Source organism: Salvelinus alpinus, chromosome 13 (genome assembly GCF_045679555.1).
Source record: "Salvelinus alpinus chromosome 13, SLU_Salpinus.1, whole genome shotgun sequence".
Classification (NCBI taxonomy): Eukaryota; Metazoa; Chordata; class Actinopteri; order Salmoniformes; family Salmonidae; genus Salvelinus; species Salvelinus alpinus.
Genome location: NC_092098.1, coordinates 18,674,176 through 18,696,720, shown reverse-complemented (window position 1 = coordinate 18,696,720; position 22,545 = coordinate 18,674,176). Strand labels below are relative to the sequence as shown.

The 22,545-nt window shown below is 40.1% G+C and overlaps 1 protein-coding gene across 4 annotated transcripts; it reads left to right on the top strand.

Moving 5' to 3' along the window:
• Positions 1–2,221: 2,221 nt before the first annotated feature.
• On the top strand, positions 2,222–22,103 carry gab3 (GRB2 associated binding protein 3). 4 transcript variants are annotated; one of them, XM_071338364.1, is made up of 10 exons: positions 2,222–2,602; positions 5,953–6,277; positions 16,973–17,174; positions 17,282–17,730; positions 17,915–17,991; positions 18,226–18,475; positions 18,841–18,931; positions 19,064–19,145; positions 19,525–19,644; positions 20,927–22,103. In XM_071338364.1, the coding sequence occupies exons 2-10, from the start codon at positions 6,007–6,009 to the stop codon at positions 21,041–21,043; spliced, it is 1,659 nt and encodes a 552-aa protein (XP_071194465.1). In that variant the 5' UTR covers positions 2,222–2,602; positions 5,953–6,006; the 3' UTR covers positions 21,044–22,103. The 4 variants fall into 4 exon arrangements, with proteins under 4 accessions (XP_071194465.1, XP_071194464.1, XP_071194462.1 ...); XM_071338363.1 differs by having other exon boundaries at positions 2,223–2,602; positions 5,968–6,277; positions 17,939–17,991; XM_071338361.1 differs by having other exon boundaries at positions 2,223–2,602; positions 5,968–6,277.
• The last annotated feature ends 442 nt before the right edge of the window (positions 22,104–22,545 follow it).

The window sequence follows — 22,545 nt, the reverse complement described above, 5'->3', positions numbered from 1 at the left end:
TAAGCACCAATCGGGGTCAAACAAAGCTAGCTAGATAGTCAATGGGCTGGGCTTTACGGGAGTATCCGGAAACCATGTATATGTCATAAAATGTAGCTACTAACCTTGTACGACAGTATGCCTTTTCATTTTGGACAGAAATTATAAGAATATTCAGAGTTATGAAGTAATGAATACTGGTTGTTTTGCAAATGTTGAACTTATAATATGGCTACTAATACTTGGAAAGGTAAATCAAAGTCCAAGTATACAGATTTTACGATATTCTTGCAGAAAAATGTAATATGAATGCGAATTGCCCAAACGATTTGCCCAAACGTACCTGGGGACTTCACACTAAAAGTCTTGTAGTTCACTCATTCTTCAAGTTATCTGTCTGAAACTTTGCACATACACCGTTGCTATCTTGTGGACACTATCGGAATTACAATCAGAGTGATGGCTAGAACTGGTACCTTTCTCTTGCATTTCAAAGATGGTGGTATTTTCTTCTACCAGATCTATTGTGTTATATTCTCCTACATTCAGATGGTTCCAAGAATGTGCATATCCTTGCTTCACGGCCTGAGGTACAGGCAGTTAGATTTGGGTATGTCATTTAGGCGAAAATTTTAAAAAGGGGGCTATCCCTAAGTCACCATTGGCCTCATGGTGAAATCCCTGAGCGGTTTTCTTCCTTTCTGGCAATTGAGTTAGGAAGGACGCCTGTATCTTTGTAGTGACGGGATGTTTTGATTCACCATCCAACATGTAATTAATGACTTCACCATGCTCAAAGGGATATTTCATGTTTGCTTTTTTTTTCTTACCTGTCTACCAATAGGTTCCCTTCTTTGCGAGGCATTGGAAAACCTCCCTGGTCTTTGTGGTTGAATCTGTGTGGGGTACAGAGATTAGGTAGTTATTCAAAAATCATGTTAAACACTATTATTGCACCATGTAACTTTTTATGTGATTTGTTAAGCACATTTTTACTCCTGAACTTATTTAGGCTTGCCATAACAAAGGGGTTGAATACTTATTGACTTAAGACATTTCATCTTTTCATTTTACAATTTATAAAAATATAATTACACTTTGACATTATGGGGTATTGTGTGTAAGCCAGTGACAAACAATCTCAATTGAATCCATTTTAAATTCAGGCTGTAACACAACAAAATGTGGAAGTCAAGTGGTGTGAATACTTTCTGAAGGCACTGTGTATATTTTTTACAATCATGTTGAGCCCTAAATCATTTGGCCTTCGACCAACAGCGCAGTTTTAGTTGTTGTTGTTTTGTTTTTATTTTTATCAGGCAGAGGCATTCTAAACCAAAGCATGATGTCTCCTTCACTAAATTATCCTACATCAATAACCCTAGTTATTTCATTTCCCCTACAAGCAGCCTATTGTAATTAGTTCTATCTTTCAAATTCGAAAGGTTTTTATAGAATTTACATGAAAAATGCAATATCAAGGTTTGCTATAATATTTTTCCTCTGTTAGTGCATTTAACATGCACAAACAAAATAACAAATAAATCGTATTTTGTTATTTATTTCAAATCAAATCAAAGTTTATTTGTCACGTGCGCTGAATACAACAGGTGTAGACCTTACAGTGAAATGCTTACTTACAGACTCTAACCAATAGTGCAAAAAAGGTATTAGGTGAACAATAGGTAAGTAAAGAAATAAAACAACAGTAAAAAGACAGGCTATATACAGTAGCGAGGCTATAAAAGTAGCGAGGCTACATACAGACACCGGTTAGTCAGGCCGATTGAGGTAGTATGTACATGTAGATATGGTTGTTGTTCTAGGACTGAGGTTGTTATTTTGGTACACACCGGTATTCTGACACTAAGACATTGAACATTGCGAGGCCTGATGTGACAGATGGCTCATGAAACTCCCTCCACAGCACTTTTCAGCCAGACACAGTTCAACTACAGCTCATCCACATGAGTGCTGCTCTGTTTAGAAAAAAATATTCTCATGTGCTGGTCTTTTCTCTAAACACAGACAGACAGACAGACAGACAGACACGCACGCACACGTTCCCCCCTCTCTCTCTCTCTCTCTCTCTCTCTCTCTCTCTCTCTCTCTCTCTCTCTCTCTCTCTCTCTCTCTCTCTTTTCTCTCTTTTCTCTCTCTCTCTCTCTCTCTCTCTCTCTCTCTCTCTCTCTCTCTCTCTCTCTCTCTCTCTCTCTCTCTCTCTCTCTCTCTCTCTCACTTACTCACTCTCTCTGTCAGACCCACACAATCTGCAGACCCACACACATCTACAGACAAGCATACACACATCTCCCCCTCTCTCTCTTCCCCTCCTTTTTCTTCCTCCCTCCCTCCCTCTCTCTCTCTCCATCTCCCCTTGTCTGTCAGTGTGATCAATGGCTTGACTTCCTCCTTTTGGTACGGCTGCAGGCTGTATACAAGAACACAGGAATCGCCTGGTGCTGCTCACAGTTTCACAGCAGCAGCAGCAGCCATCAGTGCTAAAGACAATTATATCCAGAAAACACGCCGGATTCCCTCTGCAGTCAAGATGAGTGCAGGGGATGTGGTCTGCACTGGCTGGCTCATCAAATCTCCCCCTGAGAAGAAACTAAAGAGATACGTGAGTAGGGGAACAGGCTGGGCGGGTTGCTGGCTTCTGTGCTATTGTGATGCATTATAGCCAAGCAGTAGTAGTACCAGTTCAGTGTGTGTGTGTGTGTGTGTGGGGGGGGGGGATTCTCAGTTATCAACACAGCTGCACTGCTATGCCGTTAGTTCACAAGATACTGTTGGTTTCTTTTCTGAAATGAAGCTTGCAGAGGCATGTAGAATAATGACCATTGTATGCCTTTTTGTAAACAGTGTTTTCATGCAACCTCGCCAGTGTCTTCCTCCTCATTATAATAGTGGCCATTACATACTGTAGGACATGCTGTTATAACTGCTGGTCATGCTGATGTGAATCGTTAATGCACTGTGAAAATAGCATTTTAATTTCCTTCAGTAAATGCACATGTATTTTAAACATATCAAACGGCTTATAAACCATAATGTTTACAATTTTTTAACTTTGTTTAGAATTTCATATTTTTTGCAGATGGGTTTACCTCTTATTAATAATTCAAGTGTATTATACTCTAATGTTAACATGTCTGGATTAGCATGTTTGACCAAAAGTGAACTGGGACAAGTGCCTGGCAATCTGCAATGTTTCTGTAGGGGTCATGTGAGAATGTTGTTGTGTAGGGAGGAAAGGGGGAGGCCACCCATTCTGGGATGTGTGTTGAGACTGTTGGCCTCTCATTCTGTGAAATTTGGGTGTGTATTGCAAAACATGGGAAGTACTGTCGCTGCCAAGCAGTACAAAATGACCCGACAGGCAGAAATGACCAGGCTTTATGATGGCTGTTTGCACTTCCTCTCTACAGAGTAGAGAGTAGTCTACAGAGTAGAGAGGAGGATGGCTTTTCTGAAAACTAGCACAGATTAAGGGGGCAGTGGTAATTCACTGGAAAGAGAGTCACTTCAGAAATACTATTTGGTGGAAAATAGTTCAAGGGCTTTGTGGAGGACACAGACAAACAGGAAGGATAATGTTTCCCTTTGCAAGGACCAGACTAACCATACACAAGAGAAAAGTGTGTGGGCATACATTGGGCTCATCATTCCCTACACATAGCAAGTGAAGGCCCCGTGCAGCTAGCTCTTAGAAACACTAATGATGAGACTCAGAGAGTGAAAGTCACAGACAGTTTCAATTCTCCAACACACAGAGGTCACAGCTAGCATTGCCAGTGGCCCATAAGTTAACATACATAAATACACAAGTTAACCACATTTAAATTTTTAAAAGGCAATGCCTGCGTAAGGGTCAACAAAACAAATTAAAGGATCTGTAGTGGTAAAATAGTTCAATGTTTTAATATTCTACATAACATAATAATTGTGTGACATTTTATAAAAAATATCATGGGGAAACATGTTCCAAACAAAAATTGTATGGTTTAAAAACATCACTCTCAATAGAATAGGCCTAGTTTATCTTCCAGCAGAGTTGAGTTCGCACTCAATAAGGCCATTATCACCACAACAAGGAAGTGTTTTTACGCATGATTCTGTAGAGGTTTCTAGAGTGTGAGGATATTTCCCGTTAGGGGTTTTTTGTATTGTTTTTATTAGGGATCCCCATTAGCTGCAGCCAAGGCAGCAGCTACTCTTCCTGGGGTCCAAACACATTAAGGCACTTACATCACAAATAAAACCAAAGATAAAATGGTACATCATATAACATTATTACTCCACTACATATCTAGAATACAAAATGTTTAACACCACCATACAACAATATTACAATGTACATGTGTGTAGAGTGCGTGTGCTAGTGTGTGCATGCGTATGTGTGTGTTAATTATTCTCACATCATGCATTTTCAATATGCTTTGACATACTGAACATGTAGCACTGATGATGAACATGAGCTGCCCTACTCTCTGTATCTCTGTCCTCTGTCCTAGCACTGTGTGATGCAAACGAGGATTTACAACTTCTTCACTGTTTATGATTGATTTGAATATGAGTGTGGGCACAACAAGACAGAGTTTTGGTTTCAAACAAACGTTCTGAGCATGTTCATAACTCTCTTGAAAGATCATCACAAAGATAAACAATATATTCCTGAAATTGGTGGCTGGTGGGTTATAGCACACATTTCCTTTGTCAACTGAGATAGGAATAATAGTGTAACACAGCTACAAAAAGTGTTGTTGCCAATATGCTAATACCACTGCCTCTTCAAAACAAATCACATTTCTTCTTTCTGATAGGTTGTTTCATCAAATTTACTCTCGAAGCTCAAAAACAGCTATGATTTCATTTCAGACCATCCAGTGTTCCATGACAACAGATGTATGACAGGTAGAATAATGCATGAATCATCTGAATACTGAATTTATTAGTCAACGGTATACAAATATACAACTGCTGCTAAAAAGGTGGTAATGGAAATGGCTTTAAATAGTACATGGGTGAAGTTTGAAGAACAGACGTAGTAGGCCGATGGAAGTCAGTCATGAATATTTGACAGTTAGTATATAGATGGACATATGACTCATAGCCCATGTGAGTGAACATGAGGTCAAGACCAACATTTTTAAGTACTTCAGTTAGGCCTACTTATTCAGTATCAAAATGAAGAGAGCCAGCTAAGCATCAAATTCTCATAGCATTACTGAAAACAAAACCCCTCCTATACTAATCGGTATCCATTCTGGCATGGAAAACTGCAGCAGAAAAAGAGGTTGCCTTTTTAATCTTCCCCAATACGTTAGTGACCCACACTGCAGTACAATTAGCTTTTTGTTCGTGTCAGACCTTCTCTTCTACATAGAATTAACTTCCTCTTCTCAGCACTTCTGGGAAACGTTGTTGTCAGTTCCTCACAACAACCGTACCAAAAGCAAGAAAAAGGGTGTTGTCTATAGCTGTGGTAAATTAAGGTTGTGTTGCTAAATGAACGTGGTCAGAAGAGCAGTGATACATTTTCCATGCCTAAAAATGTATTTTCCCCCGATGCATTGTGTGTGACATAAACTGATTGACACAGGTCACAATGCTGGAAACTACATGAGGATAAAGACAGTGCTTTGTACAAAGAATCTTTAGTCACAGTCAGGGGACATAAAAATAGTTCACATGTTTCTGTATTGAGCTACCATGTTTTAATGTATCACTGATGGTTCTGTTTATAAACTATGAAATAAACATTGATAGAGAACAGCAACATTCTATTGCTGAGGCCATGGTTGAACCTAAAGTCACATAAAAATACACCAACCATTATTACCAACCAAATATTTCTAAAGTTACTAACCAACTAAGGCAACTAGTCTACATATGTGTGCAGAATAATTGTATTATATTGATTTGTCTATAAGTACAAGGTGCAACAGTACAGTATGTTAATCTGCGTAGTTCCCTGTCCCCTAGGCATGGAGGAGACGTTGGTTTGTTCTTCAAAGAGGACGTATGAGTGGGAACCCAGATGTGTTGGAGTACTACCGAAACAAGACCTCAAAGAAGCCCATCCGCACCATCGACCTGAGAGAGTGTGAGGTGCAGATGCAGACGGAGCAACGCCTGGTCAAGAGGGAGTTCCAGAACCAGCACCTCTTCGTTGTCAAGACGTCGTCTCGCATGTTCTACCTGGTGGCCAAGACTGAGGAGGAGATGAACATTTGGGTCAGTCAGATCAGGGAGATCTGTCACTTTGGACCTCTGAGTATGGATGATGGGACAGGTAAGGAACTCGCACAGAGACGCAGTTCATTACAGTCACAGTTTAAGCGCCTTGGGTGTGAGAAATGCGCTTTACAAATTAAATGAATTATTAGTATTAGTTCCAAAATCACATTTACAGTATGTGTTCAATTTCAACAAAGAATATAGAGAAACAGTTTGGTATTCAACTATTGTTGGAGGCTTTCATCCTATGACAGAGTAGTCATGTAGGCATGTTTAAGGAAGGATATATAAATTCAAGACTGAGATAACATACCATTTACGTGGTAATCTGATGATGACTGGTAAGTCAATGAAAGGACAATATTAATTTGTCATGTGCAGTTTTGCATTGCATTCAAAGGAGATGTTTCAATCATTACTGCTGCAGGACAAGTGTTATACTGCCTCTAAAGTTTTGGGCCGATAAAGTTATTGGGCTCAAGAAATGTACTGATGTCACTTATGCAATGACATTGAAATACATACGATTTATTGATGGTAAACAATTTTATGAATAGTATGAGCAGAATATATTTTATTTAACCTTTATTTAACCAGGAATGGTTCTGGAGGTTATAACCTGTTTTGCAAAGGGACCCTGATGTACAGTGCATTCGGAAAGTATTCAGATTACATAGTTTTTTACCCTCATAAATCTGAACGCAATACCCCATAATGACAAATAAAAACTGTTTCTTATACATTTTTGCAAATGTATTAAAAATTTAAACGGAAATATTACATTTACATATGTATTTAGACCCTTTACTCAGTACTTTGTTGACGCACTTTTGGCATTGATTAAAGCCTCAGGTCTTTGGGGTATGACGCTACAAGCTTGGCACATCTGTATTTGGGGAGTTTCTCCCATTCTTCTTTGCAGATCCCTTTCAAGTTCTGTCAGGTTGGATGTGGAGCATCGCTGCACAGCTATTTTCAGGTCTCTCCAGAGATGCTCGATCAGGGTTCAAGTCTGGGCTCTGGCTGGGCCACTCAAGGACATTCAGTGACTTGTCCCGAAGCCACTCCTAGGTTGTCTTGGCTGTGTGTTTAGGGTCGTTGTCCTGTTGGTAGGTGAACCTTCGCCCCAGGCTGAGGTCCTGAGTGCTCTGGAGCAGGTTTTCATCAAGGATCTCTCTGTACTTTGCTTCGTTCATCTGTCCGTCGATCCTGACTAGTCTCCGAGTCCCTGCTGCTGAAAAACATCCTCACAGCATGATGCTGCCACGACCATGCTTCACCATAGGGATGGTGCCAGGTTTCCTCCAGATGTGACGCTTGGCATTCAGGCCAAAGAGTTCAATCTTGGTTTCATCCGACCAGAGAATCTTGTTTCTCATGTTCTGAGAGTCCTTAAGGTGCCTTTTTGCAAAATCCAAGCAGGCTGTCATGTGCCTTTTACTGAGGAGTTGTTTCCGTCTGGCCACTCTACCATAAAGGTCTGAATGGTGGAGTGCTGCAGAGATGGTTGTCATTCTGGAAGGTTCTCCCATCTCCACAGTGGAACTCCGGAGCTCTGTCAGAGAGACCATTGGGTTCTTGGTCACCTCCTTGACCAAGTCCCTTCTCCCTCGATTGCTCAGTTTGGCAGGTTTGGTGGTTCCAAACTTCTTCCATTGGAGGCCACTGTGTTCTTGGGGACCTTCAATGATGCAGAGATTTTTTGGTACCCTTTTCCAGATCTCTGCCTTGACACAATCCTGTCACGGAGCTCTATGGACAATTCCTTCGACCTCATGGCTTGGTTTTTGCTCTGCATGCACGGTCATCTGTGAGACCTTATACAGATAGGTGTGTCCCATTCCAAATGATGTCCAATCAATAGAATTTACATCAGGTGGACTCCAATCAAGTTGTAGAAACATCTCATGGATCAGTGGCGATTTTAGCATGTATATCTTGGTGGGGCAAACTCCCCACATTGCCAGCAAAGCCACTACACAGCACAACACAACACTAAACAATAGATTAATTGCACTATAACGGTGACAAATGGTGCCAACAAACTGTTAGGGCCTACATAAAGATGTCCCAATCTTTTCAGCACCATGTAGTGAATCCTTATCACTGCTACACCTGGCTATCATCGGAGCCTTTTCTGGCAGTGAAACAGTTCATTCAGATTCATTTACAGTCTTTAAAAAAAACATAGCTGATATGACTGATTTGCTTAAACTAATGTTGTTTCTACCGACAATTGAGATGTACAAACTATGGCATAAGGGGACGAGGAGCGGATAAGAGTGAATCCGTAATTTGGATTAAGACATTAATGAGCGAGCTAGGACGAAGGTAGTCAATATAAAAAAAAAATCAGCACTTTTGAAATGTACAGTGACAGAATTCTGAACGTGGGCCATTCTTACAGTATTCTCCCTGTACACCAAGTCAGAACCGTAGGATAAATAAAGTGGGCATATAAGCAGACAATGAAAACTCTTACAATATTCAATGATTACATTTCTCTAAAACAGGCTATAGGCTACATGTGTACCACCAAATCAGAATAGTAGGCTAAATTATGAGGGGGAAAGGGACCGAACCCTCCCCTAACCCGGACGTCGCTAGGCCAATTGTGTGCCGCCTCATGGGTCTCCCGGTCACAGCCGGCTGTGACACAGCCTGGGATCGAACCCGGGGCTGCAGTGGCGCCTTAGCACTCATTGTTTAATTTGTGATTTCCAATTTGTTGTGTAATGTTTATGTCCAATGGCTGATGAGCACTGAAACGTTTTATCTATATTTTCTCTTCATATGACAAGGATTGAAAAGGATTTGCCAGTAGATTGCCGACTTGATGCATGATGATCACTCCTTTTTGAAAGAATGATGTTGATATGATCAGTCTAATCAAAGCTGCGGTAGTAATATCTGTGGCCAATGACTTTGAGCCTTCTTGGATGGGCACTTCTAATTTAAGTTGATGGCAGCACCCAAGGGGCTTGAATGTTCGAGCTCTAACCGTACATTTTGCAGTGACGTAGTGTCTCAAGAAAGCAAAAAAGAGACGTTTGTCCGTGGCTTTATTAACGCAATTATTTATTTATTTTACATCATTTGCAAACTGACATGTTACACGTTTTTAATGCCAAAATAACATGCAAAACAGGCACACAAAAATAAAAGATATATATATTTTTTATAGCTAAACAGGTGTGGCTCAAAACAGGTGGGGTTCTGCCCTACCTGCCCTGAATGACACGTCACCGCTGTCAAGGATGATCAATAGAAACAGGCTGCACCTGAGCTCAATTTCGAGTCTCATAGCAAAGGGTCTGAATACTTATGTAAATAAGGTATTTCAGCTTTTATTTTTAATAAATTTGCAAAACATTTCAATTTTTTTTCCCGCTTCATCATTATGGACTATTGTGTGTAGATCTTTTTATTCATTTATTTTCTATTTCACCTTTATTTAACCAGGTAGGCTAGTTGAGAACAAGTTCTCATTTACAATTGCGACCTGGCCAAGATAAAGCAAAGCAGTTCGACACATACAACAACACAGAGTTACACATGGAGTAAAACAAACATACAGTCAATAATACAGTAGAAAAATAAGTCTGTATACAATGTGAGATGAGGATATTTTTATTTAATCCATTTTAGAATAAGGTGTAAACTAGCAAAGTGTGGAAAAGTGAAGGGTCTGAGTACTTTCCGAATGCACTGACACGCATGGGCAGCACACACAGCTTTGTCATTATGGGGTATTGTGTGTAGATTGGTGAGGATTTAAAAATAAAAAATAAAAATAAATAAAAAATAAGGCTGTAATGTAACAAAATGTGGAAAGGGGAAGGGGTGTGAAAAATGTCCCAATGCACTGTACATGCACACTAAATGATAGAAACACAAAGATGTATGCACACACACACCACACACAAACTCACAAGTAAGAATGCACTCACACATGCATACACGCACGCACTCACCTACCTCAATGTTGTAGCAATAATCAAATCATTTTGCAGAGATTCTGAGTGCTACAGTTTTTTTTTCCATCACTTTGATGCATTTTCCCCTAGTGTGTGGTACATTTTTCACTAGTGTGGGGTACAACTCTTTGTACAACACTCTAAACAGATAATCAAAATGACTCATGTTTCAAAACTCATTTTCAGTTGACTAAGTACAGATGTAGGATCTTAATTTGATCACCCTGTTGCAGGATCTTTCCTACAATGCAGGACGTTTAAAACTTGTAGTGTATTTGAGTTTTAAAAAGGCTTCTGAAGTTTGTAACTTCCACTTAGAAATTTCTGACTTGATTTTCCCTTACGAAAAATGTATCAACCCCTACAAAGATGTTCATTATTTATAATCTACATAACAATTCACATTTTCTGTTGCTAAATAATTATTTTCCTGATGTAGCAAATTGGCTCAAATTAAGATCCTACATCTGTACAACAAACAAATTCACAAAGTCACTTGTTCACTGCACCAAATAACTCTTTCAATATTCAAGTATTTTCTTTTTCTTTTTTTAATGCAATATTCACATAACCTTTTATATGATTGTCTTGTCATTTGTTAACAGTACATTTAACTGTCACTTAATCAAATGTCTCAAAACAGATAACTACTGTACTGAACCAAAATAATACAGTGCCTATTTTACATACACTGAACAAAAATATAAACGCAACATGTAAAGTTTTGGTCCCATGTTTCATGAGCTGAAATAAAAGACACCAAAAATTATCCATACGCACAAAAACATTATTTTTCTCAAATTTTGTGGACAAATTTGTTTACATCCCTGTTAGTGACCATTTCTCATTTGCCAAGATAATCCATCCACCTGACAGGTGTGGCATGTCAAGAAGCTAAAATGTGCAGTTTTGTCACACAACACCATAGATGTCTGAAGTTTTGAGTGGAGTGTGCAATTGGCATGCTGACTGCAGGAATGTCCACCAGAGCTGTTGCCAAATAATTGAATGTTAATTTCTCTACCATAAGCCGCCTCTAACATCGATTTAGAGAATTTGGCAGTACGTCCAACCAGCTCACAACCACAGACCACGTGTAACCACGCCAGCCCAGGATCTCCATATCCAGCTTCTTCCCCTGTGAGATCGTTTGAGACTAGCCAACCGGACAGCTGATGAAACTGTGGGTTTGCACAACCGAAGGATTTCTGCACAAACTGTCAGAAGCCGTCTCAGGGATGCTCATCTGCGTGCTCGTCGTCCTCACCAGGGTTTTGACCTGACTTTAGTTTGGCGTCGTAACTGACTTCAGTGGGCAAATTCTCATCTTAGATGGCCACTGGCACACTGGAGAAGTGTGCTCTTCACGGATTAATCCTGGTTTCAACTGTACCTGGCAGATGGCAGACAGCGTGTATGGCCTTGTGTGGCCGAACTATTTGCTAATGTCAACGTTGTGAACAGAGTGCCACATGATGGAGGTGGGTTTATGGTATGAGCAGGCATAAGCTACGGACAATGAACACAATTGCATTTTATAGATGGAGATAACGTGATGAGATTCTGAGGCCCATTGTCATGCCATTCATCCACCACCATCACCTCATGTTTTAGCATGATAATGCACTGCCCCATGTCGCAAGGATCTATACACAATTCCTAGAAGCTGAAAATGTCCCAGTTCTTCCATGGTCTGCATACTCACCAGATATGTCACCCATTGAGCATGTTTGGGATGCTCTGGATCAACATGTACAACAGCGTGTAACAGTTCCCGCCAATATCCAGCAACTTCGCACAGCCATTGAAGAGGAGTGGAACAACATTCCACATGCCACAATCAACAGCCTGATTAACCTTATGCGAAGGAGATGTGTCTCGCTGCATGAGGCAAATGGTGGTCACACCAGATACTGCCTGGTTTTCTGATCCACGCCCCTTCCTTTTTTAAGGTGTCTGTGACCAACAGATGTATATCTGTATTCCCAGTCATGTGAAATCCGTAGATTAGGGCCTCATTTATTTATTTCAATTGACTGATTTCCTTATTTGAACTGCAACTTAATAAAATCTTTGAAATTGTTGCATGTTGCATTTATATTTTTGTTCAGTGTATATAGCTGAGCACTGTACAAATCTATATTTGTGCACAGTTATGAACTTGAAAATGTATTAATAAACCAATTAGGCACATTTGGGCAGTCTTGATACAACATTTTGAACAGCAATGCAATGGTTCATTGAATCAGTCAAAAATTTTGCACATAAGCTGCTGCCATCTAGTGGCCAAAATCGAAATTGTGCCTCACCGGCAATAGTACATTGTGACCTCTCTCTTGTATTTCAAAGATGATGGTACAAAAAAAAACATTTTTTTTTCTTTGTATTATCTTTTACCAGATCTAATGTGTTAAATTCTCCTACATTAATTTCACATTTCCACAAACATCAAAGTGTTTCCTTTCAAATTATATCAATAATATGCATATCCTTGCTTCAGGTCCTGAGCTACAGGCATTTAGATTTAGATGTCATTTTAGGCAAACATTTAAAAAAAGGGTCAGATCCTTAAGTTAACAACCCAAATAACACTAAATAAGTAATCCAAACACAATCTATCCGTATATACACCACAAATATGTACTAAGAATGATATGTACAGCAGTAGATTTATTACAGTGAGCTATGTCAAGAATCCAGCATATAAATAGACAGTGTGTATAAACAGTATAACAAAAATACAATGTACAGTAGTAGGTACAGTTTATTAGAATGAGTTATGTAGAGAATAATGTATTTAAATACACAGAGTGAAAAACAGTATAAAAGAAACCGGACGTGTCCAGTCAATGCACTGCTGAAATACCTGGGTGGTATATAACAATATATTCTACTCATTATCTGAAATACACTGTAAACTGATGGATTTTGTTAAGCAGAGAGAAATGTGATAATGTATCAGTTGAAAAGTCACATAGAAAAGGTGTATCAGGTATGTAAGACCAAGATGAAGACACGTCAAATTAACAATGGTTTAATAATCCAACAAGAGCAGGCAATAGACAGGTCAAGGCAGGCAGGGGTCATTGAACCAGAGGTAGGGCAACGGTACCGGACGGCAGGCGGGCTCAGAGTCAGGACAGGCAAGGGTCAAAACCAGGAGGGCAAGAAAAAGAGAGACTGGAAAAACAGAAGCTGAGAACAAAAATGCTGGACTTGACAAACAAGACAAACTGGCAGCAGACAAACAGAGAACACAGGTATAAATACACAGGGGATAATGGGGAAGATGGGCGACACCTGGAGGGGGGTGGAGACAATCACAAAGACAGGTGTGACAAGGTGATATACACCAATAACGTTTTACTAATTATATTTAATAAAAAATGGTTTGAGATTAACTACAACATTTTGAAAAGACACCACTTACATCTGAAAAATGTGCCAAAGTGACATCTTTTTTTAATTACAAACATATAGTAAAGCGGTGGACAGAGCTGCAGTAAAATCTGATTTATTTTACCCAATTCCGTTACTAGCTATCTTTCTCTGTGAAACTCATAGTGCCATAGACATTACAACTCTCTACAGGCATGGAAGTTCAGCCAGGGTGATGCTTGAACAGTTGGAGGTGGATGCTTGAACACTTAGAAACCATGCTCTCTTGCCTGCATGTCTTTTCCACAGCTCTCCCTCTGGTTTGGAGTTAATAAGAGTTGGCAGTTGGAACATTTAGTAAAACAGTGTTGTCTGTGTGGAGCAGATAGGGCAGACTACATGATATACAGACAAAGATAAGAGATTATAGCCCTGAGGAACAGTAGCAAACCACATAACTGGGAAAGATAACACAATGTGAGACATTAAGTCAATGAAATTCTGAACTTGTTGACTATTCATTACACAAAAAAAGAAGAAAATACTAAATGTATGAATGTGAACGTAATTCAATCCACACACTGTGATAAATCCATTGTGAAAGAAACACACAAGAGATACTGCCACAATTGTTTATTTTTATCTGCTGTTTCATGTGCTGAAAAAATAAGAAGTTTAGGCTCTGCCTGATGTTACAGTATGAGTCTTATAAATACATAACTAATTAGAGCATTCAGTATTCATTTTTTCACAGTGCATCTCATTGTCTGTAGAAATATAAATATACAAAGCGTTTATAGATCAAACCCATGTTATCTCCCCCATACTGTACTAGGTCTTTATAACTATAATGAACTCAGTTACTGAAAGCCAAGCAGAGATGATTGCCAATGATTAAGTGAAATACTACTTAACGGGCCCTTCGGTACGCTCCATGTCGGAGATGGAAGGCGGGGTACAATTGTACTTCAATGGATCCCTTGACCCAGCCTGTACTCCTTGGAGCTAACCGCGTTTGAGACGGTGTACGGCAGCCAGGAGCAAAAACTCCCTATTAGTTGGGCCCAATGGAGAAATCCTGGGAGGACCAATGATGATAACATGGATGTTTCCCCTTATATCCTGACCATATAGATCTCACGCTCCTGTCTGCATGTCTCACTGCTCAACTAAAACCATTTTATAAGAAAACAAATAGTTATAGCTGTGTTCCACTAGTCAGCACCTTGCCTCAAACATTTTCAGTAGAAAACTCAAAAAAACAACTATACAGCGCATTCGGAAATTATTCAGACCCCTTGACAACTTCCACATTTTGTTACTTTACAGCCTTGTTCTAAAATTGATGAAATAGTTTTTTCCCCCTCATCAATCTACACACAATACCCCATAATGACAAAGCAAAAACAGGTTTTTAGACATTTTGAAATATCACATTTACATAAGTATTCAGACACTTTACTCAGTAGTTTGTTGAAGCACCTTTGGCAGCGATTACAGCCTTGAGTCTTCTTGGGCATGATGCTACAAGCTTGGCACACCTGTATTTGGGGAGTTTCTCCCATTATTCTCTGCAGATCCTCTCAATCTTTGTCAGGTTGGATGGGGAGCGTCGCTGCACAGCTATTTTCAGGTCTCTCCAGAGATGTTCGATCAGGTTCAAGCCCGGGCTCTGGCTAGGCCACTTGAGGACATTCAGAGCCTTGTCCCGAAGCCACTCCTGCATTGTCTTGGCTCTGTGCTTAGGGTCGTTGTCCTGTTGGAAGGTGAACATTCACCCCAGTCTGAGGTCCTGAGCGAGCTGGAACAGGTTTTCATCAAGGATCTCTCTGTACTTTTCTCCGTTCATCTTTCCTTTGATCCTGACTAGTCTCCCAGTCCCTGCATTTGAAATACATCTCCACAGCATGATGCTGCAACCACGATGCTTCACCATAGGGATGGTATCATGTTTCCTCCAGACATGATGCTTAGCATTCAGGCGAAAGAGTTCAATCTTGGTTTCATCAGACCAGAGAATCTTGTTTCTCATGGTCTGAGAGTCCTTTAGGTGCCATTTGGCAAACTCCGAGCAGGCTGTCATGTGCCTTTTACTGAGGAGTGGCTTCCGGCTGGCCACTCTACCATAAAGGCCTGATTGGTGGAGTGCTGCAGAGATGGTTGTCCTTCTGGAAAGTTATCCCATCTCCACAGAGGAACTCTGGAGCTCTGTCAGAGTGACCATCAGGTTCTTGGTACCTACTTGACCAAGGCCCTTCTCCCTCGATTGCTCAGTTTGGCCGGGCGGCCAGCTCTAGGAAGAGTCTTGGTGGTTCCAAACTTTTTTAATTTAAGAACGACGGAGGCCACTGTGTTCTTGGGGACCTTCAATGCTGCCGACATTTTTTGGTACCCTTCCCCAGATTTATGCCTCGACATAATCCTGTCTCAGAGCTCTACGGACAATTTCTTCTACCTCATGGTTTGGTTTTTGCTCTGACATCCACTGTCAACTGTGGGACCTAATATAGACTGGTGTGTGCCTTCCAAATCATGTCCAATAAATTGAATTTACCACATTTGGACTCCAATCAAGTTTAAGAAACATCTCAAGGATGATAAATGGAAACAGGATGCACCTGAGCTCAATTTCGAGTCTCATAATAAAGGGTCTGAATACTTATGTAAATAAGGTATTTCTGTTTCAAATTTTTTGTACATTTGCAAAAAATTCAAAACCTGTTTTTGCTTCGTCATTAAGGACTATTGTGTGTAGATTGATGAGGACATTTTTATTTAATCCATTTTAGAATAAGGCTGTAAACTAACTAAATGTGGAAAAGTTAAGGGTCTGAGTACTTTCCGAATGCGCTGTACAGACACAAAATATGTACTGTATATGGTTTGGAGAAGTTAAGAATGGTCTTTCTTTTTTTCCATATTTAAACTGCCTGTTCTTTTTTCTTCTCATTCTTATGTTTTATGGTGCTGGTGAGATAATGTTTATATGCATGTCACATGTTTATACAACATACAACATGTTTATACATACACAGGTGTTGTGATTATATTGTACCATAGTGGATGTTCTTTTAGCAGAGGGGCTGCTCAGTCTGCATAGCTATATGGTAGGGGCTTTGTTTAGGGTAAAGGGGCATGGACAAGAGCAAAAGCATTTAAAGCACTGCTCAAATTCATTCCACTGCCACCTGCTGGAGATCATTGACAACTACGTCTCAGAGATCACATTTGTCAAGAGACAGATCAGGATTCCTGTTTGACTCTGGCCTAATGAATGTAACATTATGCTGAGCCAGCTCAGAACTAATGTAGAAACTATGGATTTCTTCTCTCTTTTCTCTCTATTCCTTATATTCTCTCTCTCTTGCTCTCTCCCCACATATCTGTTTTTTCAGAATCAGAGGAAGGTTTTTCGCACAACCCAACCTCCCAGCAGCCTTCACCTGCTCTCTCCCGAAACATGTCATTCACTTCCAACCATGACTTCATGGCCTATGGCAACAGCAGAGTTGAGATGCCCAGCCTGATGAATCCCAACCATCCAATGGACTACCTCTTCCTCTCACAGTGTGAGACAGGGAGGTTCAGCATCTTTAGGTATGTAGCCTATACCTCTCAAACCTCAAACTGGACACCATATCCACACATTGTTTTAATGATGATAAACAATAAGCACTGTATTTCCCTTTTTCTTTATTTTATAGATGTGACAGCTTTTCAAACTCTGAGCGATCTCTGGAACAAAATTCATCAGACGCTACTACAGAAGATGTCTTCTCTTCACCTGATCCTTCTCTGTCTCCCTTTCCCCACACTGGACCATCTCCGTCCCCCTTCCCCCACATAAGGATGCATGACCCCCCTTCCAGCGCCCCATGTGGCCCCACGTCATCCTCGAACTCTCCTCGAACTCTCAACCGTACACCCGACATCTTCCAGTTTGATAAGCCATATTCTTCTGCCATATTGGAGGTAACTACTGATGGACTAACTCCCCCTCCTCTGCCCCCCAAGTCTATCCACCTCTCAGAGCACCTTAGTGATGAGGGCTCCCATAGGCCTCTGGGTGGGGTTGGGCAGCAGCTCACAGGCCAACCTGCACTCATCCCCCGGAGGATCTCTCTGTCAGGCCTGCCAGACCACTTCAGAAGAGGTACAGTATATAACCAGCAGAGTCCTTCAGTCTAGGCCCTTCATACCTGGCTCCATAAACTGGTATATATTATATGGTATATGTAATATATACAGTCAGCACATGTATTGATTCTGACCAATCATGTTTCCAACCACACAGTGTCATTTTTTCTGTTATATAACATCACAACCGCCTTCATCAGCGATATTTCTGTCTAATCTAGAAGACATTGAGGGGAGTGCACTGAGGAGCAGGAACAAAAGGCTCAGTCTTAATTTGGTAAGAACACATGTACTTGCAATCGATGGGAACTGATGGGCATTTTCAATACTACAAAATGTTTTGGACATAATGTTGTTGGACAGTTCATAGCAGGTAATAATTGTCAACTGTAATTTTTTGCCTTCTTGAATGTCAAACAATACAGGATTTACAAGTGACCTTTCTACATCATTATAAGCCATGGTCTACTACACATTTCCAAGTTGGTCTGGTCTTGTTGTCTTTTTGCAGCCACGTTTCATTGCCACTCAAAGTCCAAACTGCCATGAGGACTCGTACGTGCCCATGGCCTCTCCACCTGTCTGTGTTGGTGAAGATGTATCGGACGGCTACATCCCTATGAGCCCCACTACAATCAGCTTCCTCAAGGCTAATGGCAAAACAGAGGCCCCTCTCGCTCCCACCCCCTTTCCCACTGCAGGTCTACCTGGGGATTTAGAACCACCTCCAATCAACAGGGATCTCAAACCACGCAGGAGAGGTAATGAGCAAAAAGGAAGGAAAAAGTCCTGTCTAAAGGGCTACATAATCTATTCAATCATCGTACTCAGTAGAGGAAGCATAAAAAAATGCTTTCATAAGCATGTATTTTGCTGAAAGCAAAATGAATAAGGTTTTACATTCTATTGAACCTTGTGACTCCCACAAGACCCACTATTGGATACATGTCTTCGTCTGTGAAAGTCTTCTTTCGGGACAGTATTTGCAGCATGGCTCTTTTTGAAATATTGCTATTTCAACACAAATGCCCTTTGTTTGGAGGAAAGTAGACCTGATCATTATTGTCCAATAGAGAATTTGAGGGTTGCTTGCCTCATCTCACCATGTTGTTTCTCTGGTTCGCAGCCCGGCCTCCACCACTGGACCTGAGGGGCCTGTCCACTATAAGAGAATGTCCAACTCATATGCCTCTGATCAGAACCATGACAGAGCCAGGGTGAGTCAGAGATATAACTATATCCACCCTGAACTCTCAGCTCTCTTTCTGTCCAAATTCTAAAATGAAAAAAGGAGGGGAAAATTGATTAATTTGTTTGTGTGTTGGTATGTTTGTTTGTGTTGTTCCCAGAAATGCACTGCAAGTCCTACTGGAGAGAAGACAAGGACAACTGGGAATTAAAGGAGACCAAGAAGCCAGCAGCATTCCAACAGTAAAGTTACCTTCTGCATGTATATTGACATCACAAATAGTTATACATATACACTTTTGTTTCCACAATCTACAGAGAGAGAAGAAAGTACCCCAGTCACTGTATAGGTAGACTGCTTTCCTCCCCTCCATGAATAATTCAGCAGTTCTGTCTAAACTCAGAGTTCCAAACTGCCTAAAGCAAAGGAATAAAGGTTTGAGCATCACAATTATTAATTCATGTTTGCAGTACCAAGAAAGGCTTAAAATATGACAATTGATCTTCACCTGAAACTAGCGATACAAATGGAAAGTGTTCAGTATTGGTGGATCATATGACACCATATTCAGAGATGAATATGAAGTGAGCCTCATTGTAAATGAGATTACTTTAATTTCAGGAGTCAAGGCAGCTGTTCTTCTCTACAAACGAGGGAGCCACCCAGCCGTGGTTTAGGAGATCAAACCTTGACTACCTTTCACTGGATTTCAATTCCGCATCCCCGTCTCCTGTGCAAAAGGTAAGCTTGATTGAATAAATAGAGGTCAAATGGTGGGAATGGGTTTGTCTCCAAAGCAAGACATGGAATCAATTCAACCATTTAACGGCGTTAGAAGTGCCTGTCTTTCACTTTGAGCTGCCACTGGCAGCTTTAAGGACTTCAAATTACAGTCATCATCCACTGCAATTCCCTCTGGTCATTCTAGTGTGTGTGGGCAATTACTTTTTAATTGAAAAATCCCCTGTACAGTAATACAACTTTGTCTCTCCATGCTTAATTGATACGCATGATAGTAGACAGATTGGTGTCATACATTTTCATTATTGCTACTATTACCAATCTAGGGGAATAATCTGACATTTGTTGCTTTGCTCACTCTTATCGTTCAATCTCCAATTGAATGTGCGCCATGCGCCTGTATCTAGGCAACAGGTCCTTCGGTGACTCCTTATCTGTATTCTGTATGTGACATTTTCTTGAAGTGCCACTTTGCATTGACTCGTATGTTAGAAATCAAGCCAAATTATTGGTCTGTCACCGTCTGAGCAGGGGTGCAAAATAGGTTTTCATTTAAATAGTATTTGAAAACACACATACTGGTCAGACTTTAAAACAGTGAACAACATACAAAAATTGTATGTATCATTTCATTTGTTTGGTTTTATTGTCCCATCTTCCATCTGGATTCAATAGCCCAGAGGTAAACAATACATTACATTGTGGTTTTGGCTCAAATTCAAGCAAATGTGTGATAAGAATGAAATAGCACTTGCAGGGTGTAGCTGTGTCCATTTCCATGGTAATGAATCAGGCAGCTGCATACTGTGAGACAATAATGTCAGTGACTCATTGTTTTGGTGACAAGTCATTCACTCTCAATCTGCAAAAGACATAGCGAAAGGAATACTAATGCTTTCCTTCAGTCTGAAGCATAGGGGACATATTACATGCAACTAACTATAAGACTGCATTATATCCACTGAATAACTGACTAAACAGAATCAATTTAAAATAGATTTTCACTTTATGGAAAGGGGAGAAAGGTAATCTATGTACATTTACATTTTAGTCATTTAACAGATGCTCTTTTTCAGAGCAACTTACAGTGAGTGCATACCTTTTAGTGCTTTTTCATACTGGTCCCCGTGAGTATCAAACCCACAAAGTGCTCTGCTCCACCAACTGAGCCGCACGGGACCCGAAATGTAAGACTGGTAGTTCCATTCTGGATACAGGTTTTGATTGAATAATGTAATTACCTTAGTTGACTGTACACCAACTCTGCTGGGATGTCTTCCAGAAGCCCCTCCTTGCTGATGAACACAGGGTGGACTATGTGCAGGTGGATGAGAAGAAGACTCAGGCCCTGCAGAACACTAAGATGGAGTGGAAGGATGTTCGGCAGTCTAAAGTGTAAATCGGGTGGGGAAAAAACACGACTTTCCATTTCACAAAACAAGTGGAGCAAATGCAACATCACATACAAAATCTGTCATAAGAGATGGTAACTTACCTCAAAGAGAGCAGTTCTTCTTTCATGTACAAAATAAAAGCACTTTGAAATGCATCAGATATAAACATCTATGAGAGAAGAAAGTAGACAGTGTTGTCAAAGACAGTTTAAATAACTGGTTTGTGGTCATCAAAATTCACTGTACAAATATGACATCAAAGTTACACTGTGAATGTCACTTTACCATACACTGTGTTACAGTGCTGTTTTTGTATTAAATGTTACTCAATAAAAAGGACACTGCTCATTTCTCATTCTTTTGCTGAAACAGATTGTATGGATTCTCAATACACAGGAATTCAAGTATTCTGTTTTTAGATGAACAATGGTCTGAGTATAAGAGTATGTTAAACCAAATGAGCAGGTGTCTAAGTACAGGTGTATATGTAGAAGTGCAAATGTAGAGCTGGAATCCTAAAGACAAAGACATGCATTAATGCTTCTGCCCTGCACATTGCATTTGTTTTTTTTTAAAGTTCTGATGCCTTGGATTGGCAGCCAGCAGGAAAAGCGCAATGCGATCTGTAGTCATGTAAATAGGGATTGAATGGAGTGGTATCATTCAAATAAGTCATATGAACAGGATGAACATCTCAGACCTGATATTGTGTAACAGTACTGTGTTATTACTGTGTAAGAGGGTACCAATGACTCAAACCACAATACTTAACACCATCTTGATAGGTCAATCAGAAGAAAGCACAAATCACTGTGTGCCTATCCTAAAGTTGCTGAGGGTGGAGAACTACCTTACAATAAACAATCTCTTCACAAATGTCGGAAAAGCCATAGTCTTAACTAGATGTTTCTAAAGATGGAGTTGAACCCATTATTTTAGCACAAGCGGTACAATCTTCAGGTTGTGAGCTTTATTGTTTTAATGTATGCTTTAACATGTCTATGTAATGTATGCAGATGCACATTCAAGAATGTTTTCATGCTTTAATAAATCCCTTTTACCTGACATAGAGTACATTTGTTGTCTTTATTAAGTCATCCACCGCTACAGTAGCAGGCTATACTACATCACTAATTAGTGTAAACAACTGAAAAGCTGTTACACACAGCCAGCGGGCTACCAAGTCTACCACTTCCCTAAGTAGCTAGCTGGGGGCCATAGTGCAATTATACTGTAGCTTATCCTGAAGTTGCACAGTTCCAAACATAATTTTACTCATAAAGTTTAATGTCTTCATATAGTCTTTCAACATACATACCTGCAATAGTCAATAAATTGATTTCTTCACACAATGGTTATTCTTTAATAGTAGATCTTATACATTATTTATCTTACAAGTTGGTGTGCTTGTCTTTTGGTACATCATGAGGAAAGTATAAGGAGAGATGGTGATTCTTTGAGGAAATAGTAAATATCAACACCTGGCATTTAGATAAATTAAATCAGA

Coding starts and splice junctions, on each gene's coding strand:
- gab3 (XM_071338361.1), top strand. CDS start 2,531: ATGAGTGCAGGGGATGTGGTCTGCACTGGCTGGCTCATCAAATCTCCC. Junction 6,278..16,972: donor GAGTATGGATGATGGGACAG/GTAAGGAACTCG, acceptor CTGTTTTTTCAG/AATCAGAGGAAGGTTTTTCG. Junction 17,731..17,914: donor GCCAGACCACTTCAGAAGAG/GTACAGTATATA, acceptor CGCCTTCATCAG/CGATATTTCTGTCTAATCTA.